At 39.4% G+C, this 23,664-nt stretch overlaps 2 protein-coding genes across 2 annotated transcripts in view; one reads left to right on the forward strand and one right to left on the reverse strand.

Moving 5' to 3' along the window:
* The window catches only part of LOC108596981 (exostosin-1), a 54,075-nt gene that overhangs the window by 7,681 nt on the left and 22,730 nt on the right, over positions 1-23,664 (forward strand). The window contains exon 2 of the mRNA XM_017983237.1: positions 15,863-16,015. Coding sequence (XP_017838726.1) covers positions 15,863-16,015 — 153 coding nt within the window. The remainder of the gene's footprint in view (positions 1-15,862; positions 16,016-23,664) is intronic.
* On the reverse strand, positions 6,672-9,287 carry LOC108596984. Its single transcript, XM_017983240.1, has 3 exons — positions 9,077-9,287; positions 8,910-9,004; positions 6,672-8,123 (listed from the first exon to the last, which is right to left on the reverse strand). The coding sequence occupies exons 1-3, from the start codon at positions 9,089-9,091 to the stop codon at positions 6,791-6,793; spliced, it is 1,443 nt and encodes a 480-aa protein (XP_017838729.1). The 5' UTR covers positions 9,092-9,287; the 3' UTR covers positions 6,672-6,790.

Raw genomic sequence — 23,664 nt, forward strand, 5'->3', positions numbered from 1 at the left:
ATAAAAGCAGCGCAAACCTTTTTTTGTTGTTATTGTTACGCTAATTAACAACAGCGACAACATGCGTTGTAGGCAGCATGAATATTTAAACAGCTTCTGCTAATTGAATTCGTTGCTGGTTATATTTTTGTGTGCCCCAAAACAATAATAACAACAAACATATGCCAAGGCATGTTTTAATCAAATTAAAGTACGACTTAAATTTAAACCGCACGCGCATATAAAAGTTAACAGAAGAAAGAAAGTTAAATTTTAATCGCAGCAAGTTCATAAAACAGAACCAGTGAAGTTATTAACTTATTTAATTAAATGAAGTCATAGCGAACTGCTATGAAATAACCAATCAGCTCTATAAATTATGTATAATTAACTTTGGTAAGCCACTGTAAGTTGTGTTATTTACCTTTATTATTTATATTCATGTTATAGCTGTTTGAGCTGCTCTTTATTTAACTTTCGTTTGATATGCAGTAAATCCCAGCGGCTACTAAAGTGTAAACTTGCTGCTCTTTAACTATTTTTATATTTATTTTGCGCTTTTATATTTTTTATTCAAAGCAATGGCTGCCATTTTAACACTTGAGCTTGGCTCTTAGTATTTATTTTATTTTCTATGCTTTTTTACTGCTTAATTTGATTTCATTTTTGTTGTATGCGTTGCGCTTGGGTCCAATTGTCTGTTGTGCGTGGGCTCGGCTCAGTAAAAAAAATACTGCTGTGGACTATTTATTTGCTGGGAACTTTTCATGTGGATAATTAAACAAAATACCAAAAGTTGCAGCAAATAAAAAATAAGTGGCAGAAGAGCACCACAAAGCAAAACCACATTCAAGCACATTTTCTTTCATTACAGTAGATTTGCTGCTAAAGCTCAAAAGCATTTCTGTGTGTGTGTGTGTGGTCGGAGGAAGCATTTGAAGTTAGTTTTGGGTTTGCTGTGAAAATTAGCCTAAATTAGTGCGCAGCCCATACGGAACTTAAAGTTTTTTTTATGGCTTTGGAGCGGCAGCTTAAACTAAAGGGCAACATATTTTGGCAAACGGACTCAGGATATGAACTGCTGGCTGCAATCGACAGAATGTGCTTCAATGGTTTTCTAATGGACTCTATCCGCCGTTTAATGCATTCCACACACATTTTTGCTGCCACATATAGTAGTACAAGCTGCCTCATGTTCGTGCCACATGCGCGCGAAGCGAGTGCAGAGAAGAAAAAAAAAATTGAAGCAGCAAAAGGCTCGCACACCTATTGGCAGCTTGTAAAGATTAATGATCAGCGTCTCTCTCTGTGTGTGTGTGTGTGTGTGTGTGGGGGAGTGCAACATGATGCGATAATATGCGATTTGCTGCCTGGGCGTTGCCATAAAAATCGCCTGCTGCTCTGCTGTTGCCTTGACTGCCTGGCTGCCTGGCTGGGCTGCCATTGACAGAGCAATTGCTGTGCAGAGCGACAGGCAGTTGAAGTCCAAACTCAAGTGCGTTTGGCTGGCCGGGAAGGAAGCGAGCTAAACATTTGGCATGCATGAAGTTATTCAATAAAATAAAAATTGAATCGCTTTCTCTGCTGGCTGTGTATAAAATAAAATAAAATCAAATTTCTTTCTATTTGTGTAAAATGCTTATTTGGCCTTGTGCCTGCAGCTGAAGCGCCTTTTTACTTTTGTGTGCCACTGTGTGTGTGTGTGTGTGTGTGTAAACTACTTACAGCTAAGAAATCGAAAACATGTTCACACATAACCCGAAATCGCATCAAAATAAAAAGAAAAACATACACCAAATTGCCAATAGCATGTGCTCGCTGCGAATTGCATTAAAGAGCGTATACTTAATATTTAAATGCGAGTTTTTTAAGTATGCGTAGTATAAAGATAAAATCGTGCGCAACCAACACTAAGAAACTTTGCACATGGTATAAAGCGTACTCGATGTTGTCGATTTCGCGCGAGTTGTGATTATTTTTATTGTTAATTAGTTAATGAATTAAGCACTGGGAGCGACACGAATTTCTGCGACACGTCTAACTTTACACAGGATAAAGAAATAAGTTTCACACTGTCAATAGCTGTGGCCAACTTCACGTTTTTCAGCTGTCATTATCTGACATTAGCTAAACATTCATCCTTTTCCATCACTGACAATGCTACGTAACTACATTCGATTCCAGTTCCTACTAGGGCCTATACATCGAACCTCATACGCAAATACAAAAAGTAGTATATATACTATTAGTAGACATATACTATTATATAGATATCGCTCCAGATACTCTTTTCTCTCTTTAATAACAAACCTCATTTTAGTTCAGTTTACTTAAGCCTCAGCTTAGACTTTATTTCATCAATAAGATTTCTACACGAACTTGCCCAAAACAATTTTTCCAAATCAATATGTTTATAAATAATAATTATTTTTTTGACTGAGTAAATGTAGAGCTGATGATAAGTGGTCCGCATATAAGCGAAAAATATATAGAGAGCTTTAACTTTCAGTTTTGTTACAAAGTCAACTTAACGCTCATTCAAGTTTTATTAATATTTTGTGAATTTAGCTGCCACAAAATATTTAACGCCACTCCATTGCATTGATTTCGTGTATTGCTTAAATCTATGTCATATGCTGAATTATTTGCCACTCGACTTTATGCTTTGGCCATAAGCGCTAAACAAAATTCAATTTGGGGGGTGGTTTAATCGTAACATTCATTAGTCTGTTGTTGTTGCTAGCTTTGTGCATCAAAGTCAGCAACAGCAAACGCTTGTTGTTGTTGTTGGCCATAACAGCGGCAACGCTTATGCTGTGTGTGGCTACCACAATGTCCCAGCGCAGCAATCCACTGATGATGCAGTTGAGCTGCTGAGCTGCGCATGTATTTAGCATTTTGCGAAATCCTCTCAGCTCTGCAAATTGTGCTGCGTTTTAGACAAGTTTTATACACACACACACACACACACACACACACACACACACACTTGTGTGCACAGACAAGTGCAGCTGGAAAACTATGCGCACTTCATGCATATGCTGCAGTAATTGCCGCCGTGCCGCTGATTACACTTCAACAGCCGCCACACACACACACACACACAAATAGAAGCAGCTGAACGGCCAACAACTTGTGACGCCTTATACAGCAGTCCACACATACATACACACTAACACAATCCGAGCAGCTGCAGCATCAGCATTGGCTAAGGCTTTGGCTATAGCTCTTTGGCCCTAGCTTTGCCCATATGCGCCCGTTGGGCTTTTAACTGTTCTAGATTCTAAAGCAGACATAGATATAGCCAAACGTTTGCATATATAGCATATGTTAGCTTTATTTAAACAGGCGACAAAGCAGTCAGCTGCAGTTTTTAAAAGCAAAATATAGTTTTTAATATTAAACACATTTTATAGCTAAACAGCACAAACTTGAGGAATAACTTAGACATTTTTATAAGCATAAAGTTAGAAGTTGAGTTTGTAATTAGAAAGATTACTTAATGAAAAATCATATTATGTAGCATACTTTCCAGCGTCTCAGTCAATCTCAATTATTTATTGCTACAATCAATATTGTTTCTTAAATTCTTGTAGCCTGCGCACACATATTGCATAAAATTCTGTTCGGCAGCGTTTTAGTTCGACTGCAGCTTTCGCGCCACCCTGCAGCCAAGCAGCAAGCTGCAAGTTTATGCCCGCCCACACACTTTAGACTGCGCTGCTGCGGCTGCCGCTGCTATATTTGAATATTTAATTTTTCAGCATACACACATTGCTAAACTGCTGCTGCTGTTGCTGCTGCGCTGACTGCAGCTGCATTCCTCGTTAGTTGCCAAACAGATTTAGATTTAGATGCGAAAAATTTTCAACGCGCCCTCATCAGGATTGTCGCTTGCGCTGTTTGTCTGCCTAAGCACGTGTGTGTGTGTGTGTGTGTGTGTGTGTGTGTGTTAAGCAAACAAAATGTTGATTTTTTAAAAGCGTAAATGGACACCAGCTCAAGCTGATTGCGAGTTCAATGCGCCTACACAACGACGACGACGACGACACCTCAGCCAATTTGCCTTTTGCGCTCTTGCTGCTCATAACTCATAAAATTTAACTTTTATTTATATATACATATTTTGTTGGCTTTTTGAACTCAACACAAGTTGACATGCCACGCATTTATCAAGTGTAACTTGGCAGCCTGACGTTTTTAATTAAAAGCATTTTGTAAATTTCATAAATTTCACTTTGACAGCGGTAGGCAAAGTCGTTTACCTGAATTTAAATATTAAATTGTATTGCCAAAATAATTGTCAGCCACAATTGAAGCATGAAAGCAAAATTTAAGTTTGCCATTTATTATTTTATTGTACTTTATGCTTTTTGTCTTTAGCTTTCAACTTTGGCTTTCAAGCCATTAATACTTGCTTGACAATTAGCTCTTAAAGCGTAACTAACGCCGTTTTGCATTCGCCAACGCATTTTTACACATTTTCTATGCGAAAATTCCATTATCCCTTTGACATTTTACAGTCGAGTTAGCGACCCAGTTTGTTATACAGCGCGCAAAAAAACTTTTTTCTTTTTCGCTGCTCTGCAAAAATAATCCCAAAGAGCGCCAGCCAAAGTAGCAGAAGAAGAGAACAGCTGTACGACAGGCTAGAGCTGCGAGTTGTTGAAGAAAATTTTGCTCAAAAAAAAAAAAAAAAAGTTGTGACCGAAGTACGCGGCAAACTGCATGACATTATTGCCCAGCAATTGTTGTTGCTGTTGTTGTTGTTGCTGCTGTTGCTGTCCGTTGCGCGCTACGTGCAATGTCACCCACACATACATACGCACACACTTCCGCTCCGCTTGCATTGTTCATTTAAATTCTAATTTGTATTTGGCGCACTCGACAATGAGTGTCGAGGACAGACGAACCTGGGGACATGGCTAACACGCTTCCTGCCAGCGGGCATACCTTTCTTTTTGCTTTTTTTTTTTGACAATTTTTTTTCGCTACCTCTTACCCGATCGCTGCCACGTGCCCAATCATGTCCTTGAAACTTTTCTTCTTTTTTTTTTTTTTGGCGCCGTGTTGTGTGGGCAACGATTTGTTATTGTGCGCGTTGCCTTTAGTTAGGTGCTGCAATCTTAATCGCGTTTTCTTTGCTGACGCTTTGCATTGCCAAGTAGCTGAGCGACGCAGTCAATTGCTGCTTTTAATGACTCCCTTTAAATGTAACTGTGTGTGTGGAGCCATTAAAACCACTCGCACAGCGGGGTGGCTGTAAGCAAAGCAATTTTGATCAAAACAGTTGATTAATTGGCAGTAGCAGCAGGAAGCCGATTAGCTATGGACAAGGTTCATTTACTTTTGATATTCATAAATAAATTTATTTCGTAATTATTTAATTGCGGCTTGTGTAGTTTATTAAAATATACAACATTTATATTAAGCAGAATTTATTAAATATATTTTGAAAATACAACAATCAAATGCACATAAGTATTTTAAACTCAATTCTATACTCAGCAGTTAATTATTTTATTGCTAGTTAATAGCTGGAAACTGAAAAAATTATTACATTTTATAGAATGATAAAGTGATTTGATTACTTTTGTGGCTTGCCTACCGTTAAGATGTATTTTAAGTTCAATAAAATAAGCACAACAATAAATTTAAAAAAATTAACGTTTTATTTACTAATATTTATTAACAATTTAAGTATTATATTGTTAATTTAACATGGTAACAAATTTTAGCTATTTTTTTGCATTTTTAATTTCGTGTTTAGCTATTTCGATCAATTTTTTAAATGAAATCTAGCTATGTAAGCTTAGGAAATTCTTAGTATTACTTAATATTATTTACTTATTTTTAATGAAAATAATTATAAGAGCTTGTGACGTATGTTAGCATAGCAATGTTTATGTGGTAGACTTCAAATTTTATCGGTGCAGCGTTATCGGTAGTTGAGAGTTGCCATGCAGCTGAGCCGTGGCAAGTGCTGCCAGATGCACAAAATCTAAATGAAACTAAAAGCAGACTCCAAACTAAATTCACACTAAACTTGTGTGCGTGCATTGTTTACTATTTATTCAATAATTTATCTAATTCTAAGCATAATAAATTCCAAACCGCACATTGTGCTAGTTTTGCGTGTTTGTGGCAATTAGTTGCTGCCACTTAGAAGCTCTTAAATCAATTGTACAAGTTGTAGAACATTTTGTTTTAGTTCATTGTTGCCGCATAGTTTTCTTTAATTTCCGTAGCTTAGCGACTTATTTGCTGTTGTCATTTTGTTGCGCAGTTTTTAATTTAGTTTGTTGTTGTTGTTGTTGGCAGTCGCCTGAGTTGATTAAAAACCGCATTTGTTTTATGCCAAGTGCCATGCTAAGTGTGTAAATGTCTGTGTGCTGTCTTTTGTGCTGGAATTTATAGCAGGTTTAACCTAGATCGAGAGTTGAGTTGAGAAATTCCAGCACTAGCACATGCTTTACTTTATTATTGCCTTTGGCGCTTTTTGGGGTCAGCAGTTCAAAAGTTTGAAATTAGTTGTCAAATGCAGTGAGCAACGAACTTGTTAACTGCATTTTAAAACATTAATTAAAATGCATTTGGCATAACGCATTGCGTGCTTAACGTGCATTGACTGCTGCCATGTCTGCTCATAATTAAAAAAAGAAAAACGCGTGGAAAATGTTCAACTTGCGCTTTTACTTAGCTAAACAATAAACTTAATAATAAGGCAATTATAAACGGCTTAACTGTAGACTTGGCTATGCTTTGGTTATCGCTGCACTCCCCACTCTCCAACCACCCACCCACCCACGCACTACACTTCATCATAGTTGGGATTATTGCTAAACTTAATGGATCCGCGTTGTCGCACATTTGTTGGCTGTGGCTTTTTGTACTCCTTGCGCGGCAGCTTCAGCGGCTGCTCAAAGGCGACGGCACTAGGTCCGATGGGGCTGGTTAGGTAGCTGCTGCTGCTGCCGGCGCTGCCGCTATGCTCCAGCTGCACCTCCGTTGGCCACTTGTCGCCATGCATGGCATCCTCCAGTGCCGCCTCCATTTCGGCATCACGCTCCTGCTGCACCTGCTGCTTATGCTGACGCTGCTGCTCCTGCAGACGCGCACGCAGGCTGCTCATGGAGGGACTGCCATTCTCGCTGCTCAGCAGCTTGTGCGGCTTGACGCGGGATTTGCTGTGCTTGGGGGGCGCCGCTGTTGCCTCATGCTCGCGATATTTTTTTAAAAATGCTGCTGGATAGTTGGGCGCCTCAGTGGTGCTGCTGCTTGGACTGCTGGTGGTGGTGCTGCTGCTGCTGCTGATAATGCGTGTGCGTGGGCGTGGCGCATGTTGGTTGCTTGACTGCAGCTTGGAGGGCACAAAGCCGCCTTCGAGCGGCGCCAGAGCGCGCACCTCGCCGCTTGCCTCGCCCGTATGCTCGGTTACCTCGTATTGATGCATGGGCCGCCCCAGCTCGTTCTCATTGTTCATGTCGCCATCCTCCACCTGCTCAAAGTCATCGTCTTCATCCTCCTCCAGTTCCGGCTTGTGCGCCACCAGCTTCTCCGGCTTGGGCAGCGACTCGTGACTGGAGCTGGTTATGCTCGTATGCAGTTGTGTCAATGCCTGTGGACGCACTGTGACAAACGAACTGGGCTGCTCGCCTGCCTTATAGACGGGCTTCCAGCTTTGGTACTCCATTATTTTGCCACTCACAATGTCATTGCCATGTCGCGTCTTTTGCTTGAAGTACTTCTCCATCAATGCCTCGTCGCTGCTCATGGGCGCCTTGCCCTCCACAATTAGCTCCTGCTCCTTCTCCAGCTGCCGCATGCGATGCTCATACTGCAGCTTGCTGGGCTCTGTTACCGCCGGCTTGGGCAGCGGCCTAATCAGCTTCACTATTTTCTTCTGTGAGCCACGCATCTTGATTATCTTCATGGGCTTGTTCGTATGCGGATCTCTGATCACATATTTGACACGCGTTGTCTCTGTGGGCAGAAAGTCCATCATGCTCTTGGCATAGCCCGCAGTGCTGGGCAGCAGATCACCGAACATGGACTTCATGGCACGCGCTCCGTTGAACATGCGACCCATGAGGCCGCCCATCACGCTGTTGTCCATTTGCTGCCACATGAAGCGTCGCTGAATTCTGCAAGCGAGAAGAGAAGGAAAGTGAAGTGGATTGTTTACATTTTATAAGCAGCAACTGTTACTCAAGCTATAATTATGGCCAACAACATTGTTGGTAATCCATCTGAAGTGAGCTGTGAAATTTGAAAGTTGTCTAGATGGTTGTGAAAACTAATAGACCAATTTGTAAAACATGCCAATTTCCCAATTTTACACCAAAAGCGGAGCAATTAGCACATTAATAGATAAGTTTAGTATATGCGGCATTAGTGCATTTAAATAAATTATATTTATGCAATAAATAAATATAAAAAACTTACTAATTGCTCACAAATTTAATCTACGTTCATTAATTCAATACAATTTATGTTTTTAGCAAAGTATTGCAATTATTTTTGAACTTGATTTTAATGCTTTACAAATTTTAATTAGTAAAAAGAATTATTGGATTATTAGAAATACTTTTATTGTAATAAAATTTTAAAAATTGTCAAAAGAAAACATTTACTATTGCAGAAAATTAAAATTATATTTTTAAGCTTTAATTGCAAACCCATAAATCGTTTTTAGCCTTTTAATTTTAATAGTATTTGTTGCTGTTGTGCGCCTATTTTGTATTGCTTTAACAGTTAGCGCTGCTTACAACATTTTCACTACTTTTATTAGTTAACTATCAACACAAGATTAATTGACAAATATGTTATTCATTTAAGCCTTTAAATTTGTTTGTTGAGTCCGAAGTATTTGCGTATTTGTTTATTTGAATTCCGCATTGTTTTATACACAATTTTGATTTGAAACTCACCTGTGATCCTCTGCCTGTTGCTCTGCATTGACTTGCTGCAGCAGCAGCAACAAGCTCGTCACCAGCAACATTCCCAGACAATTATGGTGAGTGATCTATGCATAGGCAGAGAGTCACAATTAAATTGGTGGCTTCCTTTACATGCTGCTCTGGGGGCATTTACTTACGCAATGTTTCCTCATATTTGAATATGCCAAGTTATTCCACAAAAGCGCGTTGGTTTGCTATAAATTAAGCCAAGCCGTGTCTGTTAACTAGCAAGTGTAAGTTTTGACTGCCGGCGCCTGCGCGCCAAACACTTGATTTTATACACTTTGTGGGTTTGGCCCCCCCCTCCTCACTCTTTGTAATTGGAGCAGCGCAATCGCGCAGCTCGGCGCTTGGCATTGGCATTTCACTTTTGGCTAAACAATGGTTTGGCTGCTTTTTTCTTGTTGCTCTCTTCGCAGTGCCCCCTCCCTGCCCCCCTCCTCAGCAATACATGTGGCCGCCTTTCGTCGAACAATTAGTTCCATTAGTTTTGTGGCTAAAGCTGCGGTTGGTTTTTCGCTGCTTTTCTTTAGTTTTCTTTTATTGCTTTTTCCTTCCTTTAGCTTGCAGTTGTTTCCGTATGCAGCTTGCAGCTTGTAGCTGCCCTCAACGTGTATGTGCTTGCATGTTTTTAAATATTGCATTAAATTTTGTTAAATTTTATTAAATCATTTCATTGCGCGTGCAACAGCAACAGCAACAATATTATTAAATAGCATATGCCATAATGCTTCGTGCTCAATTACGAGTTAATATTTATTAATGAGCGGCAAACATTTTTTCATTTTGCGCTGCTTTTTTTTTTTATGCCATCTTCAGTTGCATTTTATTAATTAACGGCTCATCGGCAATTGTGTGTGTGGTTGTAAAATTGCTTGGGCAGCGCCATCTGGCGGCCACTACGTGCATTAAAGTATGCCCAAGCGAGGCATTTGATGTGTGTCTGGCCAGCCAGCGGCTGCCTCTGGGTAAATGACTTTGTAGCGTGCCCAGCATAGATATCAATCAATTATAACTATCAAAGTAATGTTGCTGATGTTGATGATGATGATGATAGCGCCATGCAGCTGCTAATGCTCTTGGCATTTGTTTTATTTGCACTTGACGTATCAGGGACACTTGTTTATTGTTTGAATTGCCACAGCGACAGGTGATGTCAGTTGTTTAATTGTTTGGCATGCCCTTTGGATTGCTGCATAACAAAATGTGTTTATTGGCATTAATTAATATTTATATTAAACAATTAAAATGCATAAAAGACTATTTAACAAATTACATGCATTAATATGTGCAAAACTCTGTAAATAAAAGTGTTGAACGATCTTATAATTTGCTTAAATTTTACATTTGTATTTGGGAGACTGCTGAGCATTTAAAGTTTGAGCAAATGTTTTAATTCAAAAGTTTTGTTATTTAATTAAAACTATACGTAGTTTTACTCTGTCTGCAGTATTCAGTTACAGTTTTTAATTGATTGAGTCTTACATTGTCGGCTGTATCCAAAGGCAATAAAAAAAGTTGTAAAATCACTTTCCGCTTTTTAATTTTAAGCAGTATTAATTTAAATGTTTAACAACAATGCTTAGTTGTTGCCCATGCTTGAATATAACTTAGCGCTATATATAAACTGCAGCTAATCACTTTGATAAATAATGGCGAGCTCAGCAAGCAGCAGCAGCAGCAGCTCTAATTGTAACTGATAAAATGCAATAAACTGTCATCCATTGGGATTATCAACCATAATAATAGCATGGCGCACTAATTAAACGGCTGTTAAGTAGAACACAATGAAAACTCATTTACAAACGCACACACACACACACTCACATGCATGCACACTTATACACATGCAAAAGTACGCAGTCAATTACATGAGCACTTGTATTTGCCAAGAGCTTCAAATGCGCATAAACTGCTGCAAAAGAGCTCAGAGCTCAGTTGCTGTTGTTGTTGCAGTAAAGTTTCGATTTGTGTTGGGATACAAATATTACGCATACGCAGTGTTGCTATTGTCGTTGTCAATATGTACTGTGTAATGTATTTAAAATGCCATTTGTGTAAATGGATTATGTAATCGATGCATTTGCCATTGGATTTTGTGACAAACGTGTGTTCGTCTGTGTAGCCAAATGCATATTTGTATTATTGCTAACTGGGTTGATAACGATATGCTTGTGGTTATTGTTGCTGGCTACATTGGCATTCAACTCGGGGCGTCGCTGCTGCTCTCGTCTCGCGCTCAATATATTGAAGTAAAAGCAAATTGATGCCTTAAGCCAAATATAAACACAATAAAACCAAACAAGCCGCAGCAACAACAATTCTACTCCATATACAGTCAGAGAGAGAGAGAGAGAGAGAGAGGGCGACATTAGCCCAGCAGCTAGCAGCAGGCGGGCGTGGCCTAGAGGGCGTCGCCGGCAATGTGCAGTCAACTTGGCTCACTGTTGGCACTGCCACATTCAAGTCAAGGCAAAGCAAAGCAGTTAGTCAAGCGTAAGACGGCGGCATCGGCATCGGCACTGGGCTAACTGCAAATTGTATGAGCTCAAATTTGCCTGTAAGCTTCAGCCCATGTCGACCCCAAAACAACAACAACAACAACAGCAGTAACAATGGCAGTAAACAGCACAACTCCGTCAGCTGCAAAGTTCTGGCTTAAAACGTTGATAACAAACGCATTTTGGCTTTAGATTTTACCCTCACACTTAGATACGTTCCACACACAGCTGGGAGTTAAGCATTAGCTACAATAACTTTGACAACATTGACAGCGCAACATGAACTACAAAATTGATGCGGATCGATGGGCTTTAAGGGGCTGCAGACTCCTGTGTTGTTTTTTTTATTTTATTTTTTGGTTTTCTTGGCGACTTAGAGTGCAGAGTTTTTGGGGATTTTGTTGCAGCAAACTGTTGACCAGCAGAAGCAGCTGGCTGCTCAACTTTCAGCTTATGTCAGCTCACTTGGGATAGATTACGCTTTATGGCAACAATATTACGTATACGTAGCTGCAGCTGCTGTAAAGCGTGTGCTCAACCAGTTGACTAAAACTGTTTTGAATTTTATAAAAATCATCTGCTTAGATCAAATATGCATAGTTAAGAATTTAATATGAAAGGGGCAAAGAGATTGCTATTTTTACTGCTATCATGAAAGCTTGTTAACAATTTATGTTGTCTTCATTAGTTTTTAATTGGCGCTCAGGGCTTTCATTTAAAACTGTATGTTGCTTATAATTATTTTCAGTTTAAGCCACTTTTATGCTGCTGCGAAAAGTCGACTTTAAGTTTATCTCTTATATTGCATATTTTTAATATCTTTTGTTGCCACATTTTATCGACCATTTTGCTGGTGCTTCAGCTTGTTATTGTTGCTGCTGCTGCTGCTGTTGTTGCTGTTGCTGGTGTTGCATTGTGCGGTTGTGCGGCGGCACTTAAAGCATATTTACTTATGTATATTTTGTTGTTGAGTAAAAATGCATTTTTACTACCTGTTCCACTACGACGTTTGTAACTGTATTTGTGTGCTGCTTGGATGTCTGTCGTGCAGACAGCGCTGCTGCTGCCGCTGCTGCTTATTTTTTTATATGCTTCGTCTTATTGTTGTTGTACACTGATTTAATGCCTGGAGCACTGCTGTTGCATTGTGCGAGCGTTGACGACACAATTTTTGCTTTATGTGCCGCACACACACACATACACATACAATAAAGATATGAAGGCAAAGATATTGCGCATACGCCACGTTTCAGCTTTATGTCCATGCGCTGTCATGTTGTCGCCGTCACAAAAGCTTTGAAGTTGCATAGATAAGCTGACACCGAGTTGTTGCCACGTTGTTGTTGCTGCTGCACTGCTTGCTGCATAACTTGAGGCTAATGGCCGCCTATTGGACATTGCGCGGCGTTAACAGACTTGCCGAACCAAAGCCCAGGCTGAAAGCCAGCAACAGCCCCTAAGCGTATCCGGCATCTAAGTATACTATACTATTGCAATAAAAAAGACGGCACCCGAGGCGTGGCAGACACAGAATAAATATAAAAACGAGGTTAGCTGCAGCAAAAATTGAAACTAACATTTTTAAGTTGTACTGATAAGACTCTCATTATTGTTTGTGTTTAAATCTAAAATATATTATATTATTTATATGAAGCTTGCATTGTAGCTTCATTTATTAAACTGTTTATTGTTTATGTTTAACAATCTGCAATATTTAATTCGCAATAATACGCTTCGCCTTAAATGTTCACTCATTTAGGGCTGCCAACTTGTTTTTAGCTAAAAATACACTGCGTGTCATCCTAGCACGATCAGCAGGCTCAGTGCTGCCATCAGTGCTGTCAGCTTGTTTTTAGCTAAAAATACGCTGCGTGTCATCCTAGCACGATCAGCTGGCTCTAGAGTTGCCACATGTATAAGACTTCTGTTGCAGCAGCCCTCGCAATATAGTTTTGGGCACCCACACACACACACTCACATATATTTATATGTACAGCTTATATAGGAATGAAAATCGCATTTAATGCGCGCATAAATTATTTAGAGTGCACAATTGGAAAATGTAAAAAAAAAAATGGCGCTCGCAACGCTTGGCGCTGCGCACTGAGAATCCTTGCTGGGCAATACTCAATTATTTTAGATTATGTTTGGATTAGTGGTCAGTGTGGGTGCCCACTATGCTCCAAAGTATGTTCACCGAAACGTTGGTTCATTGTACGACTGGTTATTGCACTTGCTGTGTAAGTCTGTGTGTGTGTGTGTGTGTATGTGAACAATAGCGTGGACAGGCAAAAACTAGTTGAGGACAGTTCTGGCTTTTAGTTTTTTATTTCAATTGCTGTTCTAGGCAGCGGTGGCCCAATCAATGCTTAATTGACCCATTTAAGTGGGAGGACGGTCAGTGAAGCGGCGTACCATAAATAACGTTTATGCAGCCCAACAATGCGGATATCTTGTTGACATTAAAAGCATTTTTTATATAGCCCACCGTTGGCATTGTGTCTGCAAGTCCTTGTCCTGTCAGCCTATGTGTTTAATTTATATTAATGGGAGAGCGCTCACTCCTGCGCTCTCTTGGCCCTCATGCACTTCATCAAATCGTTTGTGTGTGTGTGTGTAACTGGCTCATCTGCCTTGCTGGTGGTCTAGCTGAAAATTAATTTACACTACAGCAAATCCCAGATGTCTAATAAAATGTTATGCCATTAAATTTTGTGGCTCAGATAGGCGCCGCCTATGCCATGCCCATTGGAGAATGATTATGTTGATGAGCTGTTATTTTATGGGCATTCAATCAGTTTATTTATGCAAATGAGTTGACAATAAAATTTGCCAATTTATGTGCCATATTAGCGGCGTTTTTATTGCAGCATTGCATTTAAACGAAGTTTATGAAATTAATTCAGATAAACGAGCAAAGATTTGTATTTGATACAAAATAAATGTATACAATTAAATGTATGCCATTTATATTGATTAGTATACGAATTTACAAATGTTTCTTAGCTAATGCTGCTTAAAATTAAAAAGGAAAATTAACTCAACTTATTAACAAGCTTATTGTGCATTCCACACTTTGCATACAAACTTTTAATTGTATTCCACATTCAAGTTAATTAACACTAAACAATTTCAACTCAACTTCTCAAAGCTAACAAGCGTAAAATTTTCAAATAGCTGCCATTTAAACTAACGAAATTCCATAAGCCTGTGGCTAGTTTAACCATAAAATCTTTGTTCCTATATGTACACAGCACAGAGCATAGCAGCGCACACAATATTATTATGTTTCATACTTTGGCTAACCTCAGAAATGTGCAAAAATGTGAATGCCACAATGTGAAGGCAAAAGCTCTCTCAATAATGCTTTTGTTTTGTTGCTCTTAATATTCGTTTAAGCAAACCACATTTGTTTCATATGTGAAATCCATGGCTAACCGCAAAAGCCGCCGGCAATGACACGCTGATTAAATCAAATAACTTATGGCCTTTTGGCGCTGTTAAAGCACGAGAGGAACAAGGCGAAAGGAAAGGAAAGCAAAGGAAACAGTTTTGCCAAACTAAAGTGAACTTACTGTCTCTGTGTGTGATTGTGTGTTCGTGTGTGTGTGTGTGTGTTTTGTTATGCTTGTGATGCTGGTCAGCAGTCAACAGTCGGCAGCGACAAACGGAAATCAGCGTTGCCCCAATCTGTGGTACGTTGGCTCCTCTTCTGCGTTCTGGCGCGTACTTCATTGTGTATGAAATTTGCTCAAATGCAAGCCAAGCAGAAGGAAATTGTTCACACAGATAGCAAATATACATATACACTTACACATACATATATTTAGGTATAGCTAGAGCTGTAGCTATGAAGCATGTTGGCATTTTGAAGACGCCTGCCTGGCATTGCTTTAGGATTTCAGTTTCTTTTCTGCTCGACTGCTGTTGCTATTGCTGCTGTCATTTTTGTTTTGGCCCCTATAAATAGACTACGAGAAACGTTTACTGCAAATGTTCGAGCTCTCTGTCTATGTGTGTGTGTGTGTGCGTGTGCGTCCATTGTTGTAAGTATCTTTTGTTTCAATTGCTTTGCTTGCGGCTCAAAGCCGCGCAGATTTCAGCTTAACTCCAGTGCTGCTGCTGCTGCTGCTGCTGCTGCTTCTTCTTCACAGCTGAAGCAGCATTTTCCCTTTCCCATTCCCATTTCCTTTTGTATGCTGCTGCTGCTGCTTTATTGCAATTGATTTTGACACCGCCTGTTTATGCGTTCCACAATCTGCCAGCTTAATCTGACCCAAGCAAGCATTGTGTTTATGTGGCCCATCGATAAGTTTAATCTCAATTTTTGTTTTGTTTTTATCCGCCGCACTTTGGGCGAACACTCTACACGTTTTTGTTAAAGTTTAACTTGAATTTGTTGTTTGCTTTTGTTCATTGCAGCTACGTGCACGGCATCGGTTCGGAAACGCGCAACTCGCTCTTCCATTTGCACAATGGTCGCGACATGGTTATGGTTACTACCTGCCGGCATGGCAAGAGCTGGCGTGAGCTGCAGGACAATCGCTGCGATGAGGATAATCGCGAATATGACAGGTAAGCGTGCGTTATTTGAATAACCTAAAATAAAAGCCCGAAAAATTGTTTTGGCTGTCATTAAGGTTCTGAAAGTAATTTGTTTTCGGTGCTGCGCGTGCTAATAGCCGCCTGCCACGCCCACCACCATCAAACGCCATTAACCACAGTGTCACACACTAGCTGCAAAAGTGAGTCTGTCGCTATCTGTCGCTTCGTTTGTTTGTTGGGTCATGTGATTAATGTTCAAAAATCCAACTTGACAAGCTCATTTAAATGGCACGACACTTGGGCCAACGCATTATGCGAATGCCAAATCGTTTGCCTTTTCAGCATCATCAGATATCAGACAGAAATACAGACAGCGCCATTTTTAAGGGCTGCACTAAATGGGCAAAATTTTCAATCAAGTTGAAAGCGATCAGACCCAGATCCAAGTAAATTGAATTGAATGTCTATTAGCTGCTTGACACAATGCAAATGACAAGCATATTTAAAATATAAACATACATTTTGACAATTGATGAAGGTGTAAAGTAAAATTTATTTGCGGAAATGAAACAATGGCTTAACATTAACAGTTTGCCAGCTAAACTTTGAAAATTATAATGAATATGAGCTCATCGAATTATTTAAGCACGTCTTGCTTTTCAAATTCAACTGTTGAGTGTTGCCACCTTGTGCGACTTTTCTAGCTATAAAGCTTGCCAACAGCTGTCATCCTAGTATATTCAGCTGTGTTGCTTATTAAGTTTATAAAGTTGAAAGCTGCAGCGTAAAGTAAACTGAAAGAAAAAAAAACATTTACTAAAGTTAAAGTTATCGAACCTTAAACATAATTGTTTGCAAATGATAAACAAAAACTTAAGCACACTTAAACGCTCAAGAAATATTATAAATGAAATTAAATGCAAGCTGCTTTACTGTAAACTGCTAAGGGGCAACAAAATGCATTTAAGCCATTATACAATTGAATTATTGACGCGCTAAGAAATCAGTTTGCTTTCCCAGTCAACTGATTTTTGCTGTTGATTGAGCTGTTGGCGTACAAAGCAGATTACCGTTTTGAATATTTCAATTTATTGTTAACTTTAGAAGCAGCAAAGACTGCAAGGTGTCAGCGCAACATTTACCTTTCACCTTTAATTGAATGTAATTCTTCATAAAGTACAATTTCCCTCAAAGCGAGTGGTGGTGCTCCTGCTGCTGTCTGTAATTTGACATGACTTATGCGACAAATCTGCTTTAGCGTCAAGCGTCAGCGATTTATGTGGACCAAGCCACCCACTAACAGCAAGAGCTATTATCTACTTACAGTTCATTCCCAAGCGTTTCCCATCCACCCAGCACAAGTCAAGCCACGTCAAGTCGAACTCGTCTGGGCGGCTTCCTGGGTGTCGTCTGCCCCAAACTCCAAACTCTGTGCGTCAACTGTTCTACATAATCAAGCAAATTGCTTTCCTACTCACATCATTTTTTAGCTGCTCTCCATTTTATGCCGCCCACTTGTCTGCGAGGGTGTGGCACCATGGTTCATGTCTGTCTGAAACTTCGTTAATGCACCTGTCAGATATGGCGCATATTTATATATGTCGGGCTTAAATTGCATAATGCCTTAGCTGACTGCAAAGATTTTTTGCATATTTTATAATGTTCTTATAGCGTTAGCTGCCCTAGAGACACTGCTACTGGTTTTTGATGAGCTTCACTGCACATTAATATGCAAAATTCAGCATAGTTAGCTCAACTCATTGTTGTTGTTGTTGTTGTTGTTGTTGTTGTTGCTGTGCAGCTGCGGATGAGTCCGAATAACAAAATCTATTCAATATGACAATGACCCAAAATGCAAAAAACTTTAGATATGCCACTTTTTTCTTCGTTGCTCCTGCAAGTTTTTTGTTTCTACTTTTAGCAATCAACGTGCTGCACCCGCAGCAAGTCCTGCTTAAATCAAAAACTGGCCAAAAGCAGCGAAGCGTCAGCATTCAGCTCATAATCTATTTATACACTTTCAAAGCAGTTATCATGAATGTATTATGAGCAACGAGGGTTATTTGGGCATAACTAACTAAAGTGGTAGCAGGGCAAATGGAATTGTAATGAAAATGAAAATTTGTAAATATTAAATTAATTTCGTTAGTTGTGCAAATTGTTAACTCAAGTGCTTGTTGCATAAAAGGCTTAAGATGTGGCTTTTAAGCATTTTGTTTATTTGGACTTTGAAGAGAAAGTTAAATTGTGGAAATAGGATAAAAAATAAATGAGCTCAAGTTTTGAGTAAAAGGATTAAGTGTATGCTTGTGGGTGAAGCTGCTATCGAGAATTAGTAAGCAAAGTGAATTGCTGAAGAAGCTTTAAAATACTCAATTTTATTTACTTTATTATTTAATATACTTAAAATAGTATGGTATAGTATTTTTTGATTAAAATTGTATAAATACAGAAATTATTTATTTATTGGCGAATAAAAGCTTAAAAAAAGCTAGCTTTGTCAACACTGCTCTTAGCTTATGATGTATCGTTATCGATAAACAAGCTTAAATCAGCTGTGGCTTGAATAGAGCTGTGCAGCTCCAATTGCTGGCAGTGTATGCCAAGTTCGCTGCTCTTGGCATAGTTTGTCAGCCAAGTTTTGTTTTTATATACATACATATATATTACCCGAAAATCCATTAAAAAGTTTTGCTGCTACCACAGAGAAAAAAAAATAATAAAAAATCAAAAAGTACAAAAAGGAGCTGCGCGCAAAAAAAAGTGAAATAACTTTAGCAACTGCATGCGGAAAACCTTGTGCTGCTTTTAATGAAAATTTTGTTATACTGTCGCGACGCATTCGCAGTTGCTATTGTTGCCATAATGAGAGCCTATGGTGACAGCTAGGCCAGGCAACGCAACACATGGTCAGCATCAAAGGCCAACAACAAAAGCAATTTAGCTGCACTTTGCTCTTGGCCAGCGGAAAACTGTAATATGCTTTTAGGCGTCCATCGATAAAGTTGATGGCTGTTTTGGTTTTGTTTGCTGCGGCTTAGCCTCGACTGTTGCCATTAATGTGCATGTTGATGATGATGACAGTGAAGCGACGACAACGGATGTGGCAGACGCCAGCGGCGTTTAGTCGGTTGCCACACACACAAAATTTGAAAGCGTCTTGAGTAACTCAAAAGTGTTTGAAATTTTGGTTAACTGCACAAGTTGCAAGAAAGTGTAAAAAATAATGAGACATGCTAACAGACATTGCACGAGTGTTAGAAGAAGAGAGACAGAGAGAGACAGCGCACTTGCTGTCTGTCCTTGACAAAAGTTGAGTTTGCTGCTTTCAGCTCTGCTTATTGCTTCTTCACTTATTATACTTATTTTTTCGCACACAATTTGACAGAAGACGCGACATAAAATGGCAAAATGTGGCCGCAGCCATTACATATACAACACGTCAACACATTGGCCAACACGTTGGCATGACAAGCAGGCCAGGCCGTGCCACACGTTGCAGCACGTAAGATTCTGTGAACAGACACGCACAGCCTGTCTACAAGGTCAGCCCTGGCAGCAGCAGCAGCAGCAGCAACTTTTGCATTTCACTTTTTTACCAAATTCGTTTGGTTCGTTCTTTCTCTTTTTTATTTTGTGGGTAGGCAGACCTTTAATTTGGCTGAACAACTTTCCAAGTTTTTAATTTCGCATATTTCAATACCCTTTGGGGAATGCTTTTCTTTATTGCTCGGCTAACAGCGGGCTGCCTTGAGGGTCACAAAGTTCAAGGACTTGGCTTGCAGCAGCAGCTGCAAAACATTTAATATATGAAAAGTTAACTTTTTAGTTAGCTCTAATTAAAGTAGAAGCTGTATTTTAAGTTTAAATTATTATTACTTTTGTAAACTTTTGCCGCTGCGCCCATTTAACTAAATAATTACATAAATAAATTAGTCTAAAGCACTTTTTTTTAATTGCTAGCTTGATTTATGCGCATTTTTAATAAATGCACACACAATTTCAATTTGTTGAAATGTAAATTTTTGCACCTATTTTTTTGGCGCTGCACAATAAATGTTTGACAATAGTTTATGCATTTTTCATAATGCCTATTTGCAGCGTTATAAATTTCAGCTCTACGCTATTATTAATATTATGAAGCAGGCGGGCCAATGTGCAAGGCTGTGGCTCGTTTTAATCTCAGATTTGTACATAAATCACTTTAAAGGCGACACATACAGCAAACACTTGGCAGAGCAGGTAGTGGCTGCCGGACCATTGGCAATTTCTTTAAGTGCCTTTTGTGTCGCCATTTTTTTCGTAGATTTTTCTGAGCTACGAATTTTGTGCAAAACTTTTGTATGTGTAGCCAATTTTCTTCTTCTTATGTTTGCTGCAAACTTTGCTCGCAAGTCTGGCAATTAAAAAACAGCCTGGCATAAATTCAAATTAAAATTGCGCATACGCAATGGGTACAACGAATTTTGAATGTCTTTAGTTGAAGCTTAAGTGCTGCTGACTGCCTATAAAAAGAAAAGCCAGCCAAAATGTCTTACTGCGGTCTGCTGTATTCATTATGAGCCATTAACACAAGCTGGCGACACCGACAGAGAGAGAGAGAGAGAGAAAGAGAGCGAAGACTGGCGCGGTCTGTTGCCAGTTTTTGGTTGCCTTAAAGCTGGCTCAACGCGCTTGCCACTTGTAACTAATGCGCCATATTAAATGCCATGACAATGGCAACTTTTGCAGCTGCTTTTTGCCACAGCGTTCGCTCTCGCTTTTGCATTGACTGCACTTCTTGTGTTTGGCTTTTTTGTTTGTCTGCTGGCAACCAAATTGTCTTTATTTCAAATGCTATTAAAAAAATAGTAAAAAGCAGAAGCAGCAACAAATAAAATAGAACGCAATTTTCATTGAAATTCATCGCAATTTCGTAGCAAGTTCTCCTTTTTTTTTGGGTTGTGTGTGTGCCAGTTGAGTTTTGAGCTGCACTTGGCTTGAATTAAGTTGCGTTGAGCTGCTTATTTGTTCTTATTCTTTTGGGAGTTTTAATTAATTTTGCGTTTGCTGCTGCTGCTGCTGCTGCTGGCGCTGTTGCTGACAAGCAATCGACCCAAGGCTGTGTAATACGAACTACGCGAGACTCACATTGCAATTAACAAATGGTGCGGCAAACGTTACGTATACGCAATATGCGTTGCTCGACAAGCAATTTGCCTGTCGGGCACGCACACACGGAGGCAGGCACAAAGACACGCGCAATGACAAAGCAAAATGTGATACTCGACGCAACGACTAAAACAGCGATAACAACAAAGAGAACTCGAACTCAAAACCTATCAAAGGCAGTCAACCTAAAACCTTGGCGATGTAACTGGAGAGTACATTGTGCATATGCGGATGCTCTTAGCGTATATTTGAATTCGAAAAGTAATTTTTAAAATTTGATTGCTAACAAGGTTTAGCCTAAATGTCGAATTTCTCTCCGGGCTGCTAGCAAGCATTTCATATAGAGAGCCACAGCTGCCTGCCAGTCATGCTGTTATGATCTTAGCTTTTTTTTTTGTTTTTTTTTTTTGTTTGCTTTTCTTTTGCATGCAGTTCAGCTAACGGCTCAGCTGTCAAAGGCAAAAGGACTTTGGGAAAATCACAACGTCAGTTTGCCAGTTAGTCAATAAGCTTAGCTACAGTTGACCAAACAAAACAAAACAAAACAAAAACGGAAAAGCAAAATAACAAAGCGACAGTGGCTGCTGAGAAAAATTATCATACCTGAGCTGACAGTTTGGTAAAGCAACCTTTGACAGCTGGAAACCCACTTAAATTATGTGCCCGCTGTGCAGATGCCAGAACAAAACTAAGCTAAGCAGAAGCTTAGAGAGTAACAACTGCTGCTGTGCCAACTTACAGTTGTTGATGTTGCTATGTTAATTTAGTTGACCATAAAGCAAAGTACAGCAGCAATTGACATGAAGTTTTCTGTGTGTGTGTGTGTGTGTGAGTAGATTAATTACACTGTGTGTTGGCAACAGGTGTACAAATTTATTGCCTTAGCTGTCAGCTAAGAAGTCTATAACTAATTTATGCGTTTTACAAAGTGTTAACTAGTGTTATTCTATATGAAGTGGCAGCCTGTGTGTCTAATGAAGTGGAGCGCCATGTTGGTGGAGCGCGTTAAGTAAATGGCCAGCGAACTTTAGACGCAACAAACTGTGTGTAAATAGCTAAAGTTTCGCATGTTGCACACAGCACGTTGCAACTACAACGAAAGCAACTAAACTATTTGCACAGCTAAAACTTAAACTCTAACTTCAACTTGCACTAAAGCTAAAGCCGAGAAATTATTTAATGAAAGTCGTGTGCACGTTTCAACTACACTAACTAGTACAAAGAGCAATAACAACAACAACATGCCATGTTGGCTGGCAACAGGAGTAGCCTGCGTATTGTTTGCTCCACTGCAGTGCATTGAACCCTGCGAGCCGCATATCCACTCACTAATTAGCGCGTGAGGTCAATCGTTAAAAACTGTGTTGTATTTTTTACTCGGTTTCTTCTCTCTGCTGCGCGCTAGTCACGCCCACCTACGCATAGCAGTTAAGTCAAAGTGCAGCTAAAAATGTTAGTTTATTTAGCTGAACTATTTTGCTAGCTAACGAAACGAATGCAAGCAATTTCCGCAAATGATTCGTTATCCCAAATGCAAGGCGAGTGAAATATAGTTTAATAGCAAACAGCGTCAGTTGCTAGTTGCAACATGAAAAATAATGGCTTAGAATCTAAGCTGTACTAAAGCTTAGAGCTACTAGGAACTGCGTTGTAGAATTTTATTTATTTTAAACATAACTTTATGCTTAGATTTTTTTTATTTAGATTGTGCATATCATAAGCTTTAATTTTTAAAGCATGCAATTTATATTTATATTAAATTGTTCTATTATTGATGCGCTCTTGTATAATTTGTATTTCAGTGTGACCAGTTTCTTGTTTACCTGCCTGCACCATCGATAACACTTCGTTATCGTTAGAGTAGTTAGCTTGCTCATCTCCAATCAGTTTCTAGTTTACCTGCCTGCACTATCGATAACACTTCGTTATCTAGCTTTAGTTAGCTTGCACATCTCCAACATGCAGCTGTAATAACTTTGCTGAAAATTCCGTGTAAAATCCCTTTGTTTTGCTTGCTAGAAATCTTCATTGCAACTCACGTTTCTATTATGCTTAAGTCGGCAGCCTTGGCTGTTTTTAATAAATTCATTTGCCAGCGTATGCTCGCTTCGCTTACTCCCTAGTTGATGCAGCTTGGGCTTGTTTTTGTTTGCCTGTGTCTGTTGCTTACAAATGACTTTTGGCCACTGGCGTTTGCCTATGCATTTGGCACTGTAATTTTTCAGCCAAAAAAACAGAAAAAAAAAAGAAAACAACAGAAACAAGAAAACTTTCAAATAGCAGTCAACATGCAATTTATGTTGTTTACTCAAGATTATTCATAAGCTCTGCGCAGGACAACACACAGAGGCGCTGCCTCTCTTTCACTCTTGCTCTCGCTCTGTCTCTGTCGCTCGCTTTGACTTTTGAAATTGTTTGCCGTTGTCAATGCAATACAAAAACGCTGTGCCTGCAGTTTTCTAATAAATTTTCTGCTGAATTTGCTTTAAAAGCGCTCGCAGCCCATAGTCGGGCACAGAAAATTGCTG

The sequence above is a fragment of the Drosophila busckii genome, chromosome 2R, assembly GCF_011750605.1.
Source record: "Drosophila busckii strain San Diego stock center, stock number 13000-0081.31 chromosome 2R, ASM1175060v1, whole genome shotgun sequence".
NCBI classification, from domain to species: Eukaryota; Metazoa; Arthropoda; class Insecta; order Diptera; family Drosophilidae; genus Drosophila; species Drosophila busckii.